The sequence below is a fragment of the Capricornis sumatraensis genome, chromosome 13 (genome assembly GCF_032405125.1).
Source record: "Capricornis sumatraensis isolate serow.1 chromosome 13, serow.2, whole genome shotgun sequence".
Classification (NCBI taxonomy): Eukaryota; Metazoa; Chordata; class Mammalia; order Artiodactyla; family Bovidae; genus Capricornis; species Capricornis sumatraensis.
The window spans coordinates 20,502,566-20,519,316 of record NC_091081.1 but is presented as its reverse complement, the minus strand read 5'-3'; the positions used below and the strand labels follow the sequence as shown (position 1 = coordinate 20,519,316).

Genomic DNA, 16,751 nt, shown 5'->3' with positions numbered 1-16,751 from the left:
TCCCATTTGTGGACATCCCTTCCTTCTGATCTTCTAATTACCATTTCCTCTTTAACCCTGAAGCAGAAGTGGCAGTAATTTTTTTTTTGTTGTTAGAATCATCCCTACAGTAGAAACTTCAACAGGTCAGATTTCTTAAATAAGTAATACTTAATTATGGTTAATAGCCAGTGTTCATTCTTGCAGAAGACCTTTTCCTCTAGAATGAATTTTGTCCAGCCCGTGTTGCAAACATTAGATTTTGATGTAATTTTTAGTTGTTTTTCAAGGTAGTATGTCAGGAGTACTGAGAAGAAATTACTGCATTGTCAGATCCTTGTGATGGGACAGTTGGAGTCATCTTTTGATGCAAAGAATGAGGTGGGAAAATGTCAGCCAGTCTCCACTCAGAGAATCCTTTTATGACTTGAAAGCAAAAGCCAGATATATTTGTCTTCTAAAATGAGGCATGGCTTCCCTATTTATTTATCCTGAGTTCCCTGCGAGTTCTTCCAAGTAAAAGGCATAATTGATGATCTCAGTTGATTATACATTTTTCAAGCAGGTTTTAATTGTATGTGAAGAAGTTCAGCACTTAGTGGAATCTAATTTTCCCAATTTAACTCTCCTTCAAATACACTACACTTCATGCATACAAATTTGGTAAATATGTGATAAAATAATGGAGTTTGACATGGGTCTTTATTTTTAAAGAAAATGAGTCACCAGTCCACTTGTGTACTTTCTTTGCTTTTATTTATTCAATAAATTTTTAAAGTTAAATGTTTGCCATTTGGCTTCAGGGTTCACTAACGTAATTCAAAATGCAAGGTTAAAAGCATTTTGTAGTGAAAAATGTCAAAGTCCTTTAAGAAAGAAGACATCAACACAGTTAGCCTAAAAATGTAGAAGTTTATTTCTTATTCTCCAAAATGTTAGGAAGTGTAAGAATTCAAGTGAGAAATTCCTGTTTAAAACTAAGACCTGTTCGTTTCATAGTAGGCATGTCAGGTAAAACTCCTTAAATATTCCTCATTCTTTTTCGTTCTTTTTTTTTTTTTCTTCTGTTTCCTCTTGTTTGTTTTCTCTCCCTCCCCAATTTCTGAAGAGCAGTAATCCTTTAAAATTTATATATTTAGGAATAAATTAATTAGTCAGAACTTGAAAAAATAAATATGGAATGCATGTTAGCAATACATTCTCTACTTTTTTCTCAATGTATCATAATGCAATCATATAGATTTAAGTAATCAATAAGAACATTTGGTATTTACAAAGTGTGCTAAAATGTAATAAGAGCTATTATTCTGAGTATTTCTTATGAACCAGGTACTATAGAAAGCAGTTTATGTCAACTGTCTCAGTTAGTCCTCATAATAGTCCTGAGAGATATGTATTATTAATATTATCCCTATTTTATATATGAAAAAAATGAGTGCCAGCTGGTTAGTGTAGAGTCAAGATCCAAATTCATTTCAAAGCATAAACTTTTTTATATGATATTAAAAAGCACATACTTTTAAGGTATACTTTGCATTTCAAAACATATACTTTTTTCGTATATTTTATGACACCATACAGGTTCTCCGAAGGAAGATGACAAACATTTTTACCTTAAAAGCTAAGGATTAAAAACATCTTTTAAGTCCATTGTCTCCAAAGTGGTAATACACATCTAAAAGAAAATATAAATTGATCCCCTGGAGCCCAGGAAGAGTATATCATCATTAATTTATATTTGGTGGGGGGAAAAATAATTAAGCTTGACTAATTTTTCACATTCAAATTGACCCTGGTAGAGTTTCTCAATTTGTAGATTAGATGGTTGCAGCTTCATTTTTTATCTGCTGTATAATTTTATTTTTCTTTCCTTTATCTCTTTTTCCTTATCTGGTTTATTTCCTCCTCTCTTCCTTTTTTCTCTTTCATTCTTTTTAGTAACAGCTTTATTGAGATATAATTCACATAGCATACAATTTATCTATTTAAAGTGTACAATTCAATTTTTTTAGAATATTAGTATTTTGTAGACAGATATGTGTGACTAACACCACAGTCAATTGTAGAACATTTCATCATTTTGAAAAGAATCCCCATACCCTTTAATTATTACCTTCCCATCTCCCCACCCCCCTAACCCTTGACAACAAGTAATCTGCTACCTGTCTGTAGATTTTCCAATTCTGGACAAGTCATACGAGTGGAATCATGCAAACTGTGGTCTCTCGTCGCTGGCTTCTTTGGATGGTTGACGCTTTTAAGGTCACCTTAAGGTTTAAGGTATATTAGATTCTTTGGTAGAGGAGTGAATGTTCTTCTGACAGGTGCGGTTCCTGGTAGTCCCTGACTTCACCCAGTTCATGTGAGTCTGGTTAAAGGATTAGCAGTTAAAGGATTTAGCAGTTGTATTATCTCAAGAACAAAGCTTCCCAAAGAGGATTCCCACATAAAATTTGAGAGTCAGAAATTTTGAGAGTCAGAGTCACAGTGTATCATAAATAACCAAAAATGGTGCTCAATTGAAATTTCTCTTATTCTTAATTTGACCTTTCTCCATCAGCTATGTGGCAAACTAAAATAAACACAGTGAAATGAATCACATGTAACAAAAATATTAGCTACAATTTTTGATTGTCAATAAGACAATAAAAAATATGCATTTCTTCTACTTTGATTAAGGATGGGCTTTGCTCTCAGTATACAGTGTGCCTTAAGATATTACCTGACACATTACTGGCAAGCAATTAAAAAATTAAGCAACCATAACATAAAAATAACCTTTCCAAATTTAGGGGGAGGAAAGGAAGTTAAGTGTCATACCACTCATCATTTTTAAAATGCTGTTAAATGTAATAATAATTATTTAATCCACCTCAATTGGTATTTCTTACTTGAGAAACCCTGTATACAGGTCAAGAAGCAACAGTTTGAACTGGACATGGAACAACAGACTGGTTCCAAATAGGAAAAGGAGTACGTCAAGGCTGTATATTGTCACCCTGCTTATTTAACTTCTATGCAGAGTACATCATGAGAAACGCTGGGCTGGAGGAAGCACAATCTGGAATCAAGATTGCCGGGAGAAATATCAATAACCTCATATATGCAGGTGACACCACCCTTATGGCAGAAAGTGAAGAGGAACTAAAAAGCCTCTTGATGAAAGTGAAAGAGGAGAGTGAAAAAGGTGGCTTAAAGCTCAGTATTCAGGAAACTAAGATCATGGCATCTGTTCCCATCACTTCATGGCAAATAGATGGGGAAACAGTGGAAACAGTATCATACTTTATTTTTCTGGGCTCCAAAATCACTGCAGATGGTGATTGCAGCCATGAAATTAAAAGATGCTTACTCCTTGGAAGGAAAGTTATGATCAACCTAGATAAGCCTATTGAAAAGCAGAGATACTGCTTTGCCAACAAAGGTCCGTCTAGTCAAGGCTATGGTTTTTCCAGTGGTCAGGTATGGATGTGAGAGTTGGACTGTGAAGAAAGCTGAGCGCCAAAGAATTGATGCTTTTGAACTGTGGTGTTGGAGAAGACTCTTGAGAGTCCCTTGGACTGCAAGGAGATCCAACCAGTCCGTTCTGAAGGAGATCAGTCCTGGGTGTTCTTTGGAAGGACTGATGCTGAGGCTGAAACTCCAATACTTTGGCCACCTCATGTGAAGAGTTGACTCATTAGAAAAGACTCTGATGCTGGGAGGGATTGGGGGCAAGAGGAGAAGGGGACGACAGAGGATGAGATGGCTGGATGGCATCACCAACTCGAAGGACGTGAGTCTGAGTGAACTCTGGGAGTTGGTGATGGACAGGGAGGCCTGGCGTGCTGCGATCATGGGGTTGCAAAGAGTCGGACACGACTGAACGACTGAACTAAACTGAACTGAATGAATGATCAAAATCCTTACTTCCGGAGAAATTCCTCTTCTTTTTATTACTGTAAGGATGACTGTATTACACTAGAAGAACAAGATGGTAAAAACCTAAAGCAAGTCTGCAAATTATGTTGAAAGTGAAAATCAAAGTTGCTCAGTCGTGTCCGACTCTTTGCGGCCTCATGGACTGTAGTCCGTGGAATTCTCCAAGCCGGAATACTGAAGTGGGTAGCCTTTCCCTTCTCCAGGGGATCTTCCCAACCCAGAGATCAAAACCAGGTTTCCTGCATTGCAGGCGTATTCTTTACCAGTTGAGCCACCAGGGAAGCCCAAGAATACTGGAATGGGTAGCCTATCCCTTCTCTAGTGGATCTCCCCGACCCAAGAATCGAACCAGGGTCTCCTGCATTGCAGGTGGATTCTTTACCAACTGAGCTGTATTGAGAGGTGCGTAAAACGCTCTGCTGAAGATTTGAAGAAGCAAAGATTAAAATCCTGCAGCTTTGCAGTGTTGAGATGAAAGTAGAGATAGGTCTGTCACACTGGGTCAGGGGTGAATATACCATGGAACCATGGAGTTTTAGAGTGCCAAATTTACAGAAGCATCTGGCTTTCCAACCTTTCTCCTCATTGAAACTTTCCCACTGTAATATAAACAGGATTTGGTTCTGATTAATGGAATGAGCAGAAAAATTTGGGAATGTTATGACAGGAGCTTGCTTCATATCCCTTGAATATTCCAGAATAATTCTTACTGAGTTAAAACTCTGCCTTACACTTTAGGTTCCTCTGCTTCTTACTTCTCTCTATCCATCTCTACTATTATCAGAATTCTTACCAGCCAGCCCAGTGATTAGATGTAGCAGCTTCTGAAACAGCAGTGTTCTTTTTTCCTCAGATAGCATGCCAAATTTAAAATACCAGAAGTGCCCCTTTTCCATTATTTAAAACAACCCCCCCCGAAAAAGTCTCAAAACTATGCTCTTCTTGAAACTTTTTCCATATTTGCTTTGCCCAATTTTAAAGACAAATTATTTGCAATAACTCCTAGCAGTTTTATATAGACTTACTGGAGTCCATAGATATTTTTATGTTCTTTGTTCAGATAGTTTCATTTGTTTACGCTCCATGCCCCTCTGTGCCTTTTGGGGGCAGGGACCAGGCATTCCTTTCTCATAACCTGTACCCAGCAGGTTTACAAATGCTATTGACGCATCTCTTTCTCTGCAGCTAATCCCCAAACCCACAGAGTGTGTGCATAATCAACAAGTAAACATGGCTGGTAACTCAGCTACCAAAGAGTTTAATCAAATACACGAAAGGAATAGACTTTAAGATCGAAGATACGAATTTCATACACATCAGCATCTTCATACACATCAGCAAGTAAGTCACAATTACAAAGTCGAAGGAAATGTAAAGCTCATTATCTTAGCCTGAGTTCCCCAGAAAGCAGATGTTTAAGTGCTGTTACTTTATTAAGGACTGCAATCCAGGGAGCAGGAGTGAGGAGGGGAAGGAGAGAGAGGCTGTACAGGGGCATTGAGTCCCTAACAGAGCACCTTGTCAGCCAGGACCATCTTCAGAGGACCACTTGCGGAAGTGACTGCTTCTAGGAATGGTCTGCCTGGGAGGAGGGGAGGAGAAAGGAGAATCTGTCTGTCCACTTTAGTTTTCAGCGTATTTTAAATTTTTTTTTATTTCTATTGAAGGATAATTGCTTTACAATTTTGTGTTAGTCTCTGCCATACATCAACTTGAATCAGCCATAGGTATAATTATGATCCCTCCCTTTTAAACCTCCCTCCCACCTCTTACCCCATCCCGCCTCTCTAGGTTATCACAAAGCACTGTGCTTTAGTTTTCTATTGCTCATGTGCAATAATTCCCTGGCACCTCCCATCCCTGGTGAGTGGGCACAAAGTTGGTCCCTACAAGGTCTGGCCCTCAGCGTCAACCTGGAATCTCCAGGGTAGAAGGCACAAGACACGCAGAAATAGTGTTGGTTGCTGCTTATTCATAGTCTTTCCTGGCAGCCACCACTGAAGCTAGGGTAGTGAGAGAGACCTTGGACATAATGAGACCAAGAGGATTTGAAGGAGGACATAAGTGTCTCAGGGCTTCCCAGATGACGCTAGTGAAAAAAAGAACCTACCTGCCAAAGCAGGAGATATAAGGGCTACGGATTCAATCCCTGGGTCAGGAAGATCCCCTTGAGAAGGGCATGGCAACCCACTCCAGTATTCTTGCCTGGAGAATCCCACGGACCGAGGAGGCTGGCGGCCTACAGTCCATGGGGTCACAAAGAGTCGATCACAGCTAAAGAGACTTGGCACGCCCACAAGCACACACATGCATGTCATATCACACACTCATCAGTTAAAATACCCCTACTTTGCACGAAGGAATCCAAGCCCTGGGTTGGAGATGCACGAGATCATGGATCTTAATCAGGGGAGCTCAGGAGCCAGGGGCTTCAGTTTCCTGTTTTGTGCTTTTCACTCTTCTACACGCTTCTCTAGACATACAAGGTCTAATACACACGCACGCCTCTGACTCATCCTCTCACACTAGAGCTTCAGATGTCTCCTATACTTCCTACCTCACGGGGTCAGTGAAAGATCGTTTATGAGGGTTTCCTTATGGTTTACTTCAGTTCAGTTCAGTTCAGTTCAGTCACTCAGTCATATCCAACTCTGCGACCCCACGGATTGCAGCACACCAGGCCTCCCTGTCCATCACCGAGTCCTGGAGCTTGCTCAAACTCATGTCCATCGAGTTAGTGATGCCATCCAACCATCTCATCCTCTGTTGTCCCCTTCTCCTCTTGCCTTCAGTCTTTCCCAGCATCAGGGTCTTTTCCAGTGAGTCAGTTCTTCACGTCAGATGCCCAAAATATTGGAACTTCAGCTTCAGCATCCGTCTTTCCAATTAATATTCAGGACTGATCTCCTTTAGGATGGACTGGTTGGATCTCCTTGCAGTCCAAAGGACTCTCAGGAGTCTTCTCCAACACCACAGTTCAAAAGCATCAATTTTTTGGTGTTCAGCTTTCTTTATGGTCCAACTCTCACATCCATACATGACCACTGGAAAAAATCATAAGTTTAACTATACAGACCTTTGTCAGCAAAGTAGCATCTCTCTTTTTAATATGCTGTCTAGGTTTTTCATAGCTTTTCTTCCAAGGAGCAAGTGTCTTTTAATTTCATGGCTGCAATCACCATCTGCAGTGATTTTGGAGTCCAAGAAAATAAAGTCTGTCACTGTTTCCATTGTTTCCCCATCTATTTGCCATGAAGTGATGGGACCAGATGCCGTGATCTTAGTTTTTTGAATGTTGAGTTTTAAGCCAGCTTTTTCACTCTCCTCTTTCACTTTCTTCAGGAGACTCTCTAGTTCTTCGCTTTCTGCCATAAGGGTGGTGTCCTCTGCATATCTGAGGTTATTGATATTTCTCCCTGCAATCTTGATTCCAGCTTGTGCTTACCTGGTTTCTTCTAAAAAACAAAAACAACAACAACAAAAAACTGACACGACAGAACCAGAGAATAGGTTAAATTCCACAAATGCAGAATCTGAGTCAAAGAAACACCAGTTAATGTTATTCTCTGGAGATGTGTATTTGCTTCCTGCCTAAAAATCTCCTTACATCGAAGTCTAATTAATACTCAAAAGGAATAAATCCTTTCAGCAAAGAGCTTCAAGAAATGAATGTCCTAACTTCTGAAAACAGGAATCTTGTCAAAGAACATAGTAGAACACATTCTTCCCGTGGTCAAATGGTATTGTGTTTCATCAAGGCAGTGTAAGTGTTCTTACGTTTGTATATCTGAATTCATATGCTGACTCAGATCTTACATGATTTGCCTGGGAATAGTTAACAGAATGATGATGTCTCTACATAAAGAGTGATGTGCTCGCATTCAGGATGATGACATAATTGTTTCATTCTCATGCCGAAGAATTACAAAGCAATATTTTTATGTAACTCTGTGTTGAAATTTTTCATACCATTTTAAAGGAATGTATTCTTTAATGTATTCTTCTAAGGGAAGAAAATGAGATTCAACTTATGTTTTATTTTAAATCTTATTATTTTGAATATCGACTGTGTAAAACACAGGTTTATTCACAAGATTCTAATGTCTATTTCTTTAACAGAACAGAGTGCTGTTGGTAATGGTTTATGTCAGTCTTTATGAATACAAGCTCTATTATAACAGGTATTCAGCTTCCAACAGCACTATTTTTCCTGAGACTCATGCATTTTTCATTGTCTAGTCATTCTGAATTTAAAGTGGATAGGATGTCCTTTTAAATGTATAAACAAAGAAGAGAAAATGTGTATCATAGTCTCTTCTCCATTTCTGCTGCTAAAATTATAGGAACTCTATATTCTATGTTAGAATGCATCTGGTGTGCTATTCTATAAACTACATGAATAACCAACAACTCCCAGTGCAAAATTCCACCCCGCACCATATTTAGCATTATTTTTGCAAGAGAGCACCTTACCAGGCTTGTGCAGAAAAGAGTTTATTAATCTCACTGTCTAACTGGCAGATGGAATACAGTAAAAACGAGGTGTTTTTGTCTTTTGGAGCTAATAGTTTTTCAAGATAAGATAAGCAGCCATCTTTCAACTCTTCTGATCTTTTCATTTACAGATATTTGTTCACTTGTGAACTTGTTCATTCATTCTTCTGTATTTATTGAGTATCTATCTCCTTCCTGGGGCTTCCCTAGATGTCTCAGTGGTAAAGAATCCGCTTGCCAAAGCAGGAGATGTGGGTTCGATCCCTGGGTCAGGAAGATCCCCTGGAGAAGGAAATGGCAACCCACTCCAGTACTTATACCTGGAAAACCCCATGCACAGAGGAGCCTGGTGGGCTACAGTCCATGGGATCAGAAAAGAGCTAGACACAACTGAGTGACTAAACAACATCTCCTTCCCTTTCAGCAGTCCTCAAGGCAACCAGGAATATAGAAATGATTAGAATGCATTCCCTGTTTTTCAGGAGCTCATGAGTTATACAGTATGGGAAGCACAAGTCGAGATAGGAATATATAGATGAGGACACTTAACTCAGCCTTAGTGGACAAGGGGAGGCTTTCTGGAGAAGATGGTGCCTTAAGATTATGAAGAGTTAGGTGAAGGGACCACAGATCTCCTCTAGTGGTTAGTACAGGGAGAAAATTGTTAGGAGGGATAAGGTGACAGTAAATGAAGTGAAAAGATCCTAAATCACAGAAAGTGGGAAGAAGACACTCTGAGAAACAGATCCCCAGAGATATTCATTCTGTGCTAAAAAAGAACAGAAGAGAATTTCATGAGAGGAAGACAATAGGGGCAGTGGAGAGGGTGGGCGTTGGAATTCGCAGAGCGTCAGCATCTAGGCTTACTTTTATCCTTATTTATTTGCCTATTTATTTTGCTTTGGTGTCTCTAGTAACTTAGTATGGATTTGCAGACTGCAATAGTGACAGTATCGAGCTCGCTTCACCAATCCTCAAGGGATTGGTGAACTAATCCCATAAAAGGTCCCTTCCTTTCCTTCTTGTTTTACAAGTCATGTTGATTAGCATGATGGATAAAACCATAATTTGTGTTTTTATCTAATCATACCTGCAGCACCTGAACAGCATGGCCACTAGTTAAAAGGAGAAATTGAATACAGTAGATTTGCTTTTTTGTTTGGCTGAGGAAACAAGAATAGGCTTGTGTTGACCTCTGCTGAAAGGCACACATTACAGATGTTTTGGTGGAAGAGCTTCCATCACTCAGTGGGGCTGACTTAGTTTATCTTCACCTTCCCCAGAATATTTCTGGAAGCCAGCCACTCAGGTTTAGCACTGTGCTCTGTGCAAAGAGTATTTTGGGGGCAGCATAATGGTGGTGTAGCATAGTTGTTAAGAAGTTGGGATTTGGAATCATCAGACTTAGTTTCCATCCAAACTCTGCCCCCTGCTAGCTCTGTGACCTTGGGCTGGCTGCTTACCTCTGTATGCATCAGTTTACTTATCTATAAAATGGAATCATGACAATATCCACCTTATAAGGTTCTTGTGAGGATTAAATAAAATAGTATGTATAAATGCCAAGCCTAGGACTTAGCATGTAGTAAGGACTTATTAAATATGAATTGTTATTTCTATTTCATCTATTTTATAGTAAGTTACTTGGGGACTAAGCTCCAAAATCTTGGTTTAGTAGTTCCCCAGTGACAAGGACTGTGTCTTATTCATCTTTGCATATATAGAGCATGGCATGTGAAGGCTGTTTTATAGTGTATTGGCACATACACATTAGAAGGTCTAAAATGTTATTCTCTGATGTAATTAATCTGTCTTTTTTATGGCCTGATTTGTTCAAGATATTGCCAAGGTTTCAAATACCATGGTTGTAACTTAAGCAGGTGTAGGAATGCCCATGTCCTAGCAGTAGCTGTTGACCTTCTTCCCAAGGAGACACACTCCACACCCAGCATCCTCTAGCAGACATACACAGCACCAGTACCCACTCCCTGGTATAGGAGTTGTAGCTCTCCCCTACAGCTCATATTAATATGTAAGTTATTATGCAAATAAGAATGACCCAATGAGGAGGATAATCATGAATCCACTCTAAATTATTTTTTAATAATTTTAAACATTATTATTTTAACTGTTTGTTATTTTATGTTATGTGGTGACTAGATCAAACTTCTGCAAATAATTCTTTGAATTCTTTAAAATTCTTCAAAGTTAGCACCTTTGTTTCTCATCACTTCCTGTCCAGTTAGTACCACTAACTCTGTGTGTGTGTGTGTGTATGTGTGTGTGTGTGTCAATTCACTTCAGTCGTGTCTGACCCTTTGCAACCCTATGGACTGTAGCCCTCCAGGCTCCTCTGTCTATGGGATTCTCCAGGCAAGAATACTGGAGTGGGTTGCCATACCCTCCTCCAGGGGATCTTCCTGACCCAGCGATCGAACCTGTGTTTCTTACTTCTCCTGCATTGGCAGGCAGGTCTTTACCAGTAGTGCTTCTGTGAAGGTTTCCGTTCCCTTCTTTTCCATGATACCCCTGTTGCTCTGGTATTCTTCTCTCAAAAGTGGTTTACAAAGGCTGATGGTGACTTTCAAATCATCTCCTATCAGTCCTCATTCATCCTGCCCTTTAAGCAACATTCAATAGCACATCCGTTTCTTCCACAAAAACCTCTATTCCCTTGGTTTCTTTGACACCAAGAACTATCATGGTCTTCCCTTTAGACTTATAACTGCTTATTTTTAAATTTATTTTTAACTAGGGGACAATTGCCTTACAATATTGTATCGGTTTCTGCCATATATCAACATGAATCAGCCATCAATCAATCAGTCAGTTCAGTCGACTGCTCAGTCATGTCCGACTCTTTGAGATCCCATGAATCGCAGCATGACAGGACTCCCGGTCCATCACCAACTCCTGGAGTTCACTCAGACTCACATCCATCGAGTCAGTGATGCCATCAAGCCATCTCATCCTCGGTCATCCCCTTCTCCTCCTGCCCCCAATCCCTCTCAGCATCAGTCTTCCAATGAGTCAACTCTTCACGTGAGGTGGCCAAAGTACTGGAATTTCAGCTTCAGCATCATTCCTTCCAAAGAAATCCCAGGACTGATCTCCTTCAGAATGGACTGGCTGGATCTCCTTGCAGTCCAAGGGACTCTCAAGAGTCTTCTCCAACACCACAGTTCAAAAGCATCAATTCTTCAGCGCTCAGCTTTCTTCACAGTCCAACTCTCACATCCATACATGACCACTGGAAAAACCATAGCCTTGACTAGACAGACCTTTGTTGGCAAAGTAATGTCTCTGCTTTTCAATATGCTATCTAAGTTGGTCATAACTTTCCTTCCAAGGAGTAAGCGTCTTTTAATTTCAGGGCTGCAGTCACCATCTGCAGTGATTTTGGAGCCAAAAAAAACCAGTCTGACACTGTTTCCACTGTTTCCCCATCTATTTGCCATGAAGTGATGGGACCAGATACCATGATCTTCGTTTTCTGAATGTTGAGCTTTAAGCCAGCTTTTTCACTCTCCACTTTCACTTTCATCAAGAGGCTTTTTAGTTCCTCTTCACTTTCTGCCATAAGGGTGGTGTCATCTGCGTATCTGAGGTTATTGATATTTCTCCTGGCAATCTTGATTCCAGCTTGTGCTTCTTCCAGCCCAGAATCAGCCATAGGTATAGGTAATCCCCTCTGTCTGAACCTCCTTCCCGCCCCCCACCCCATCCCACCTTCTGACTCCAATGATATGCTTCTAGTTTCTCCCCTAAACCCAATCTGGGGATTCTCCAAGGATTTCCCTAGGTCTTCCTATTTTCTCTCCTTCCTTCCATGGGAATAGCATCCATTTCTAGTGCTTTATATGTATAACTTCCATATGTTTCTCCTGGTTGACCTCCCTTTTCAACTCTGATCCCAGAATTCTAATACTCCTGGATGATTTGGAAGTTCATTTGGCAGTTCAAATTCAATATACCAAAAAATGTTTATTATCGTTACACTAAAGACAACTCCTTATCATGATTTTTTTGCAAATCATTTTTTGCAAATTCATTTATTTGCCTGTAGCAGATCTTAGCTGTGGCATGAGCAATCTTCTGTCTTCACTGTGGCATGTAGGATCTTTAGCTGTGGCATATGGAATCTTTAGCTGTGGCATGTGAAATCTAGTTCCCTGACCAGGGATCTAACCCGGACCCCCTCCATTGGGAGAGTGGAGTCTTAGTCGCTGGACCATCAAGGAAGTCCTGCAACTCCTATCATGATTTTTGTTCATGGATATCACACTTCTTAGGCTGGCTTAAAAACTCTTGAGTTGATTCTGGTACTTCTCTTTACTTCTGCCTTTTAAAAAAAAATCATCCTTTCATTTCAACAAAACCATTCGGTGTTGCCTAGTTGTACCTACTGTCTTTGAAGTGTTCATTTTCTATTTCCTTTGAATGGCATCGCCCAGCTGTAGACTGAGTGAAGAGCATTGTACCAACTTCCCAGTAAAAACAGTCATTATAGAACAATGATACAGAAGTAAAGGAGATACATCCCAGGGAAAGAGAGGGCAGAGAATACTTCTTAAAGAGGATAACATAACATGTGGGCCAAATCTTGAAAGGTGAGAGTCAGACTGACAAGTTGGGATGAACACTCTGGAAATAATAACACGTGAGAAGACATGCTGGCGAAGAAGACCATGGCTCATTGTTGAAGTGCGAGTAGCTCTGTAGGGCTGGAGCTCTGGCTCTGTGGGGAGATAAAACGGGGGAAGCGGGAGGCGGGGCCCCAAGGTGGTGGGAGTAGAGGGCAGAGGGGGCATCGAAGGCCTTGTTTCAGTAGCTGCTACTGCTGCTTAACAAACCACCCAAAACTTCATGCTCTGAAAGCACCACCACTCATTATTTCTCACAGTTCTCCAGTTGGGCAGCAGTCTCTGGGGGAGGTTGATCTCTGCTCCATGTGACGCAGGTTGGCACCACTCCACTGGGGCCAGAGGATCCACAATCCTCATGCACGTGTCTGGCGCTTCAGCTGCGATGGCAGGGGTTGGCTGGGTCTCTCTTTTCCTTTTCTCACAGCCTCTCAGTATTCAGTGCTCTAACTCGGGGTTCTGTACGTGGAAGTTGTATCCTAGGAGGGCAGAAAATGGAAGCCACAGTGCTTCTTAAGACTTAGGCCCAGAAGTCAGTTGACATCTCTCCCTCTACTTTCTGTTGGTCAAAGTAAGTCACAAGACAAGCCCAGCTTCCTGAAAAGGAAAATAGAACCCACCTCCCCTTGGGAGAAGCAGCTTGAGTGTAGAAAGATGTGAGGCAGTGTTGGCAGCCATCTTTTTAGACAGTGTAACATACTTTATAGATCACTGCATGCTATAGGATGCCATCTATGGGGTATCATCTGTACGGGAGGATTTTAAACTGAAGACTGACATTTTAAACTTATCTGTCTAAAAATATCTCTGACTCCTTTATAAAGATTGAATTGAGGAGTCAGGGCCAGGACTTGGAGACAGAGCAGTCTACCAATCTATCACGGCAGCTTCTACCAATAGATTTCAAGCTGACCCGTGGAGAGTCTTTTTCATGAGCCCACATGCCTTGCCACACTGTTTCCTCCTCATGGAAGCAAATGGAATGAGTGATGGATCTGCCATTTTTTAAAAGGATACCACCAAGGTATCTACCCAGCTGAGGCCCAGAGTCTATATACCAGGTCAGGAAACTCTGGCCCATGTGTCACATCTGCTCACCACCTGTTTTGATAAATAAAGTTTTATTGGAACACAAAAAAAGGTATCTACCCAGGACCCTGTGCAGAGGACTCCCTTCCAGAAAGATGGCTTCACATACACCATGGGGAAGGAAGTACGTAATGCTGCAGATGCTCTGCCTAATGCTTCTTTGTTTAGAAATATGACTCTTTGCTTATTTGACGTTGCTTTTTCTCTAAATAAATAAATCTGGAAAGTCAGATGAGACTCTTGGCGAGAGCAGAAGTCTGCTTTGCTGAAGCCAGGGGTTCATCCTGTGTCAGGGGATACAGGTGTATGTGACCACAGAGCCCACAGGAGCATTTTATTTGTGCGCAAAGTGAACTCTTTGACTCTTGCTGGTAATCTCAACTACAGAAGTCTTTACGGTCAGTGCCTGTAAAAATGCCATGGAAAATATTTATAAAATTTGAAATCTCTTACCACACCACCTCAGTTACTAAATTTCCTCTATGAATAAGAGTTGTAATATATTAGCAACTGTGACTTGAGCAGAGGAGAGCAGAGGCTAGTGCTTATTAGTGTTCATTAGACCTAACTGAGATTCAAAATCTGGGAATGGAGAGGAGATACTCCTAGATTTTCAGGGGTTTGTATAGCCCTTTCTTCTAAGTGTTCCTGGAGCCAAGATTTCAGTCTGTGAAAGAGAAGAGTCTCCCCTTTTCGATATGAGAATCTTAGGACAAAGTTGGAATATGGTCCCTCCTGGTCAATATCTGGGTTCTCTCTCAGGTTTCTGAACAATTTGTTCATGCCATGGTGGCAACAGGAAAATGTTAACTTCCCCTAGAGCTCTAGGGGACGTGGGAAGAAGCCAGGAACACTTGGAGAGATTTGGTCTCAACTCTCAACTTTGTCACTAATTATGTGACTGTAAGCAAATTCCTTAACCCTTCTAAATTTTGGTTTCTTCCTCTACATGCCTGCTAAGTCACTCTAGACGTGTCTCACTCTTTGCGACCCAATGGACTGTAGCCCACCAGGCTCTTGTGTCCATGGGATTCTTAGGGTAAGAATACTGGAGTGGGTTGCCACGTGCCCTTCCACAGGATCTTCCCAACCCAGGGATCCAACCAGTGTCTTGTATGTCTCCTGCATTGGCTGGCAGGTTCTTCACCACTAGTACCACCTGGAAGCCCCCTTCCTTTGCACAAGCCCAGTAATAACTGCACCTTCCCAGTAGGATTGCTGTGATGAATTAAAAGAATCACTGTTTATTGCATGTAGCCTAGTGAGTGGCGTGAGTACTCAGTAAATTTTCTATTGGAAAATTTGTTCCAAAGTGATTGTTCTATTGGACTTTCTGCTGATCTTTACTATGTTTCTCTTTATTTCTCAGGGAGATGTTAATCTCTGTGGCTCTAGGCCAGGTGTTATCCCTCCTTATTTGTGGAATTAGCTTGACCAGCAAGTACCTGTCAGAAGATTTCCATGCCAATACACCAGTCTTCCAGAGTTTCCTCAATTACATTCTTCTCTTCTTGGTCTATACCACCACACTAGCTGTCAGACAAGGTAAGCATGCCAAACCCGTTTCTTTTTTACCAGTATCTTGAAGAGTGATGAGCTATGACCAGATTAACTTTTTTCACTTACAGCATCATAAGACAATTCAAAACTCCAAACCTCCCTGTTCTGTTTTGTGATAATAAAGCAAACAAAATGAATGAACAAATTACAAAGAAGCATGAATTATGTGAACTCAGTGGGAAGTAAGAAATGCATGTGTAGGCCGAAAAGTGCAGTTGCTTACTACTTGAATTCCTGTTAGCGTTTCTTGTGCCCCTCAGTGAATCTAAATAGACAGCTTCCCTGGAACCTGAAACAGTCCTGATGAAGCTGTCCCTAATACTTGCTAGCCCTGAGAAATCCAAGGGGATTGCAGACAAATATATGTCTTTGGGAAAGGAAGATAAAAATAGTAAACACAAACAACTCTAGTAATAACAAAGGGGAAAAGAAAGAAAAAACAGCTGTGGTAGTCATGTGAGATGTTCTGTCTAAACTTAAAATAGCTAAGGCAATGGAACAAATCCTTCAAGACTTCATGCAGAAAAACTTATAAAAGGGCAGTTGCAGTTGAAATCCTTGTGGTATATCTCTGGAAGGTATATTTCAGAGACACATGATTATACCATTGAATCTGGTATAAACACTCTTATCTATGGCCCAGAAATAGCCAATAATGTTGCTATTATTAGCTGTAGCTATCGACTATAAAATATGCATTGAAAAGTAACCATAATAGGTTTGAAGATAATTATATACCTTAATAATGAATAAAGACACATGAATAGCTATATACAGTAATCCTAACAGTCATACTTTTTTGAAACTTTGCCACAAATCATATTTCAGCATTGTATTTTTACATTTCCTTATTTGGATTGTCATCCAGAATAATATTGCTTATTTATAATGATTTGGCCAGGACTAGATTTCATCTTAGAAGAAGAGTACAAATGAACAAGTTAGGACTGACTTCCAGTTTAACTTGGGATTGTCTAAGGTATTGGAGAAGCTAATTTCATTTACTTCTCAAAAATTGGTGTTATTGGTGTTTGTTTTTTAAAATTCGACATGGGTAAACCTAAT

General features: G+C 40.4%; 1 protein-coding gene across 1 annotated transcript in view; it reads left to right on the top strand.

Moving 5' to 3' along the window:
- Positions 1 to 16,751, top strand: part of SLC35F1 (solute carrier family 35 member F1) — a 407,884-nt gene that overhangs the window by 232,965 nt on the left and 158,168 nt on the right. The window contains exon 2 of the mRNA XM_068985430.1: positions 15,496 to 15,671. Within this exon, the coding sequence (XP_068841531.1) occupies positions 15,496 to 15,671 (176 nt within the window). The remainder of the gene's footprint in view (positions 1 to 15,495; positions 15,672 to 16,751) is intronic.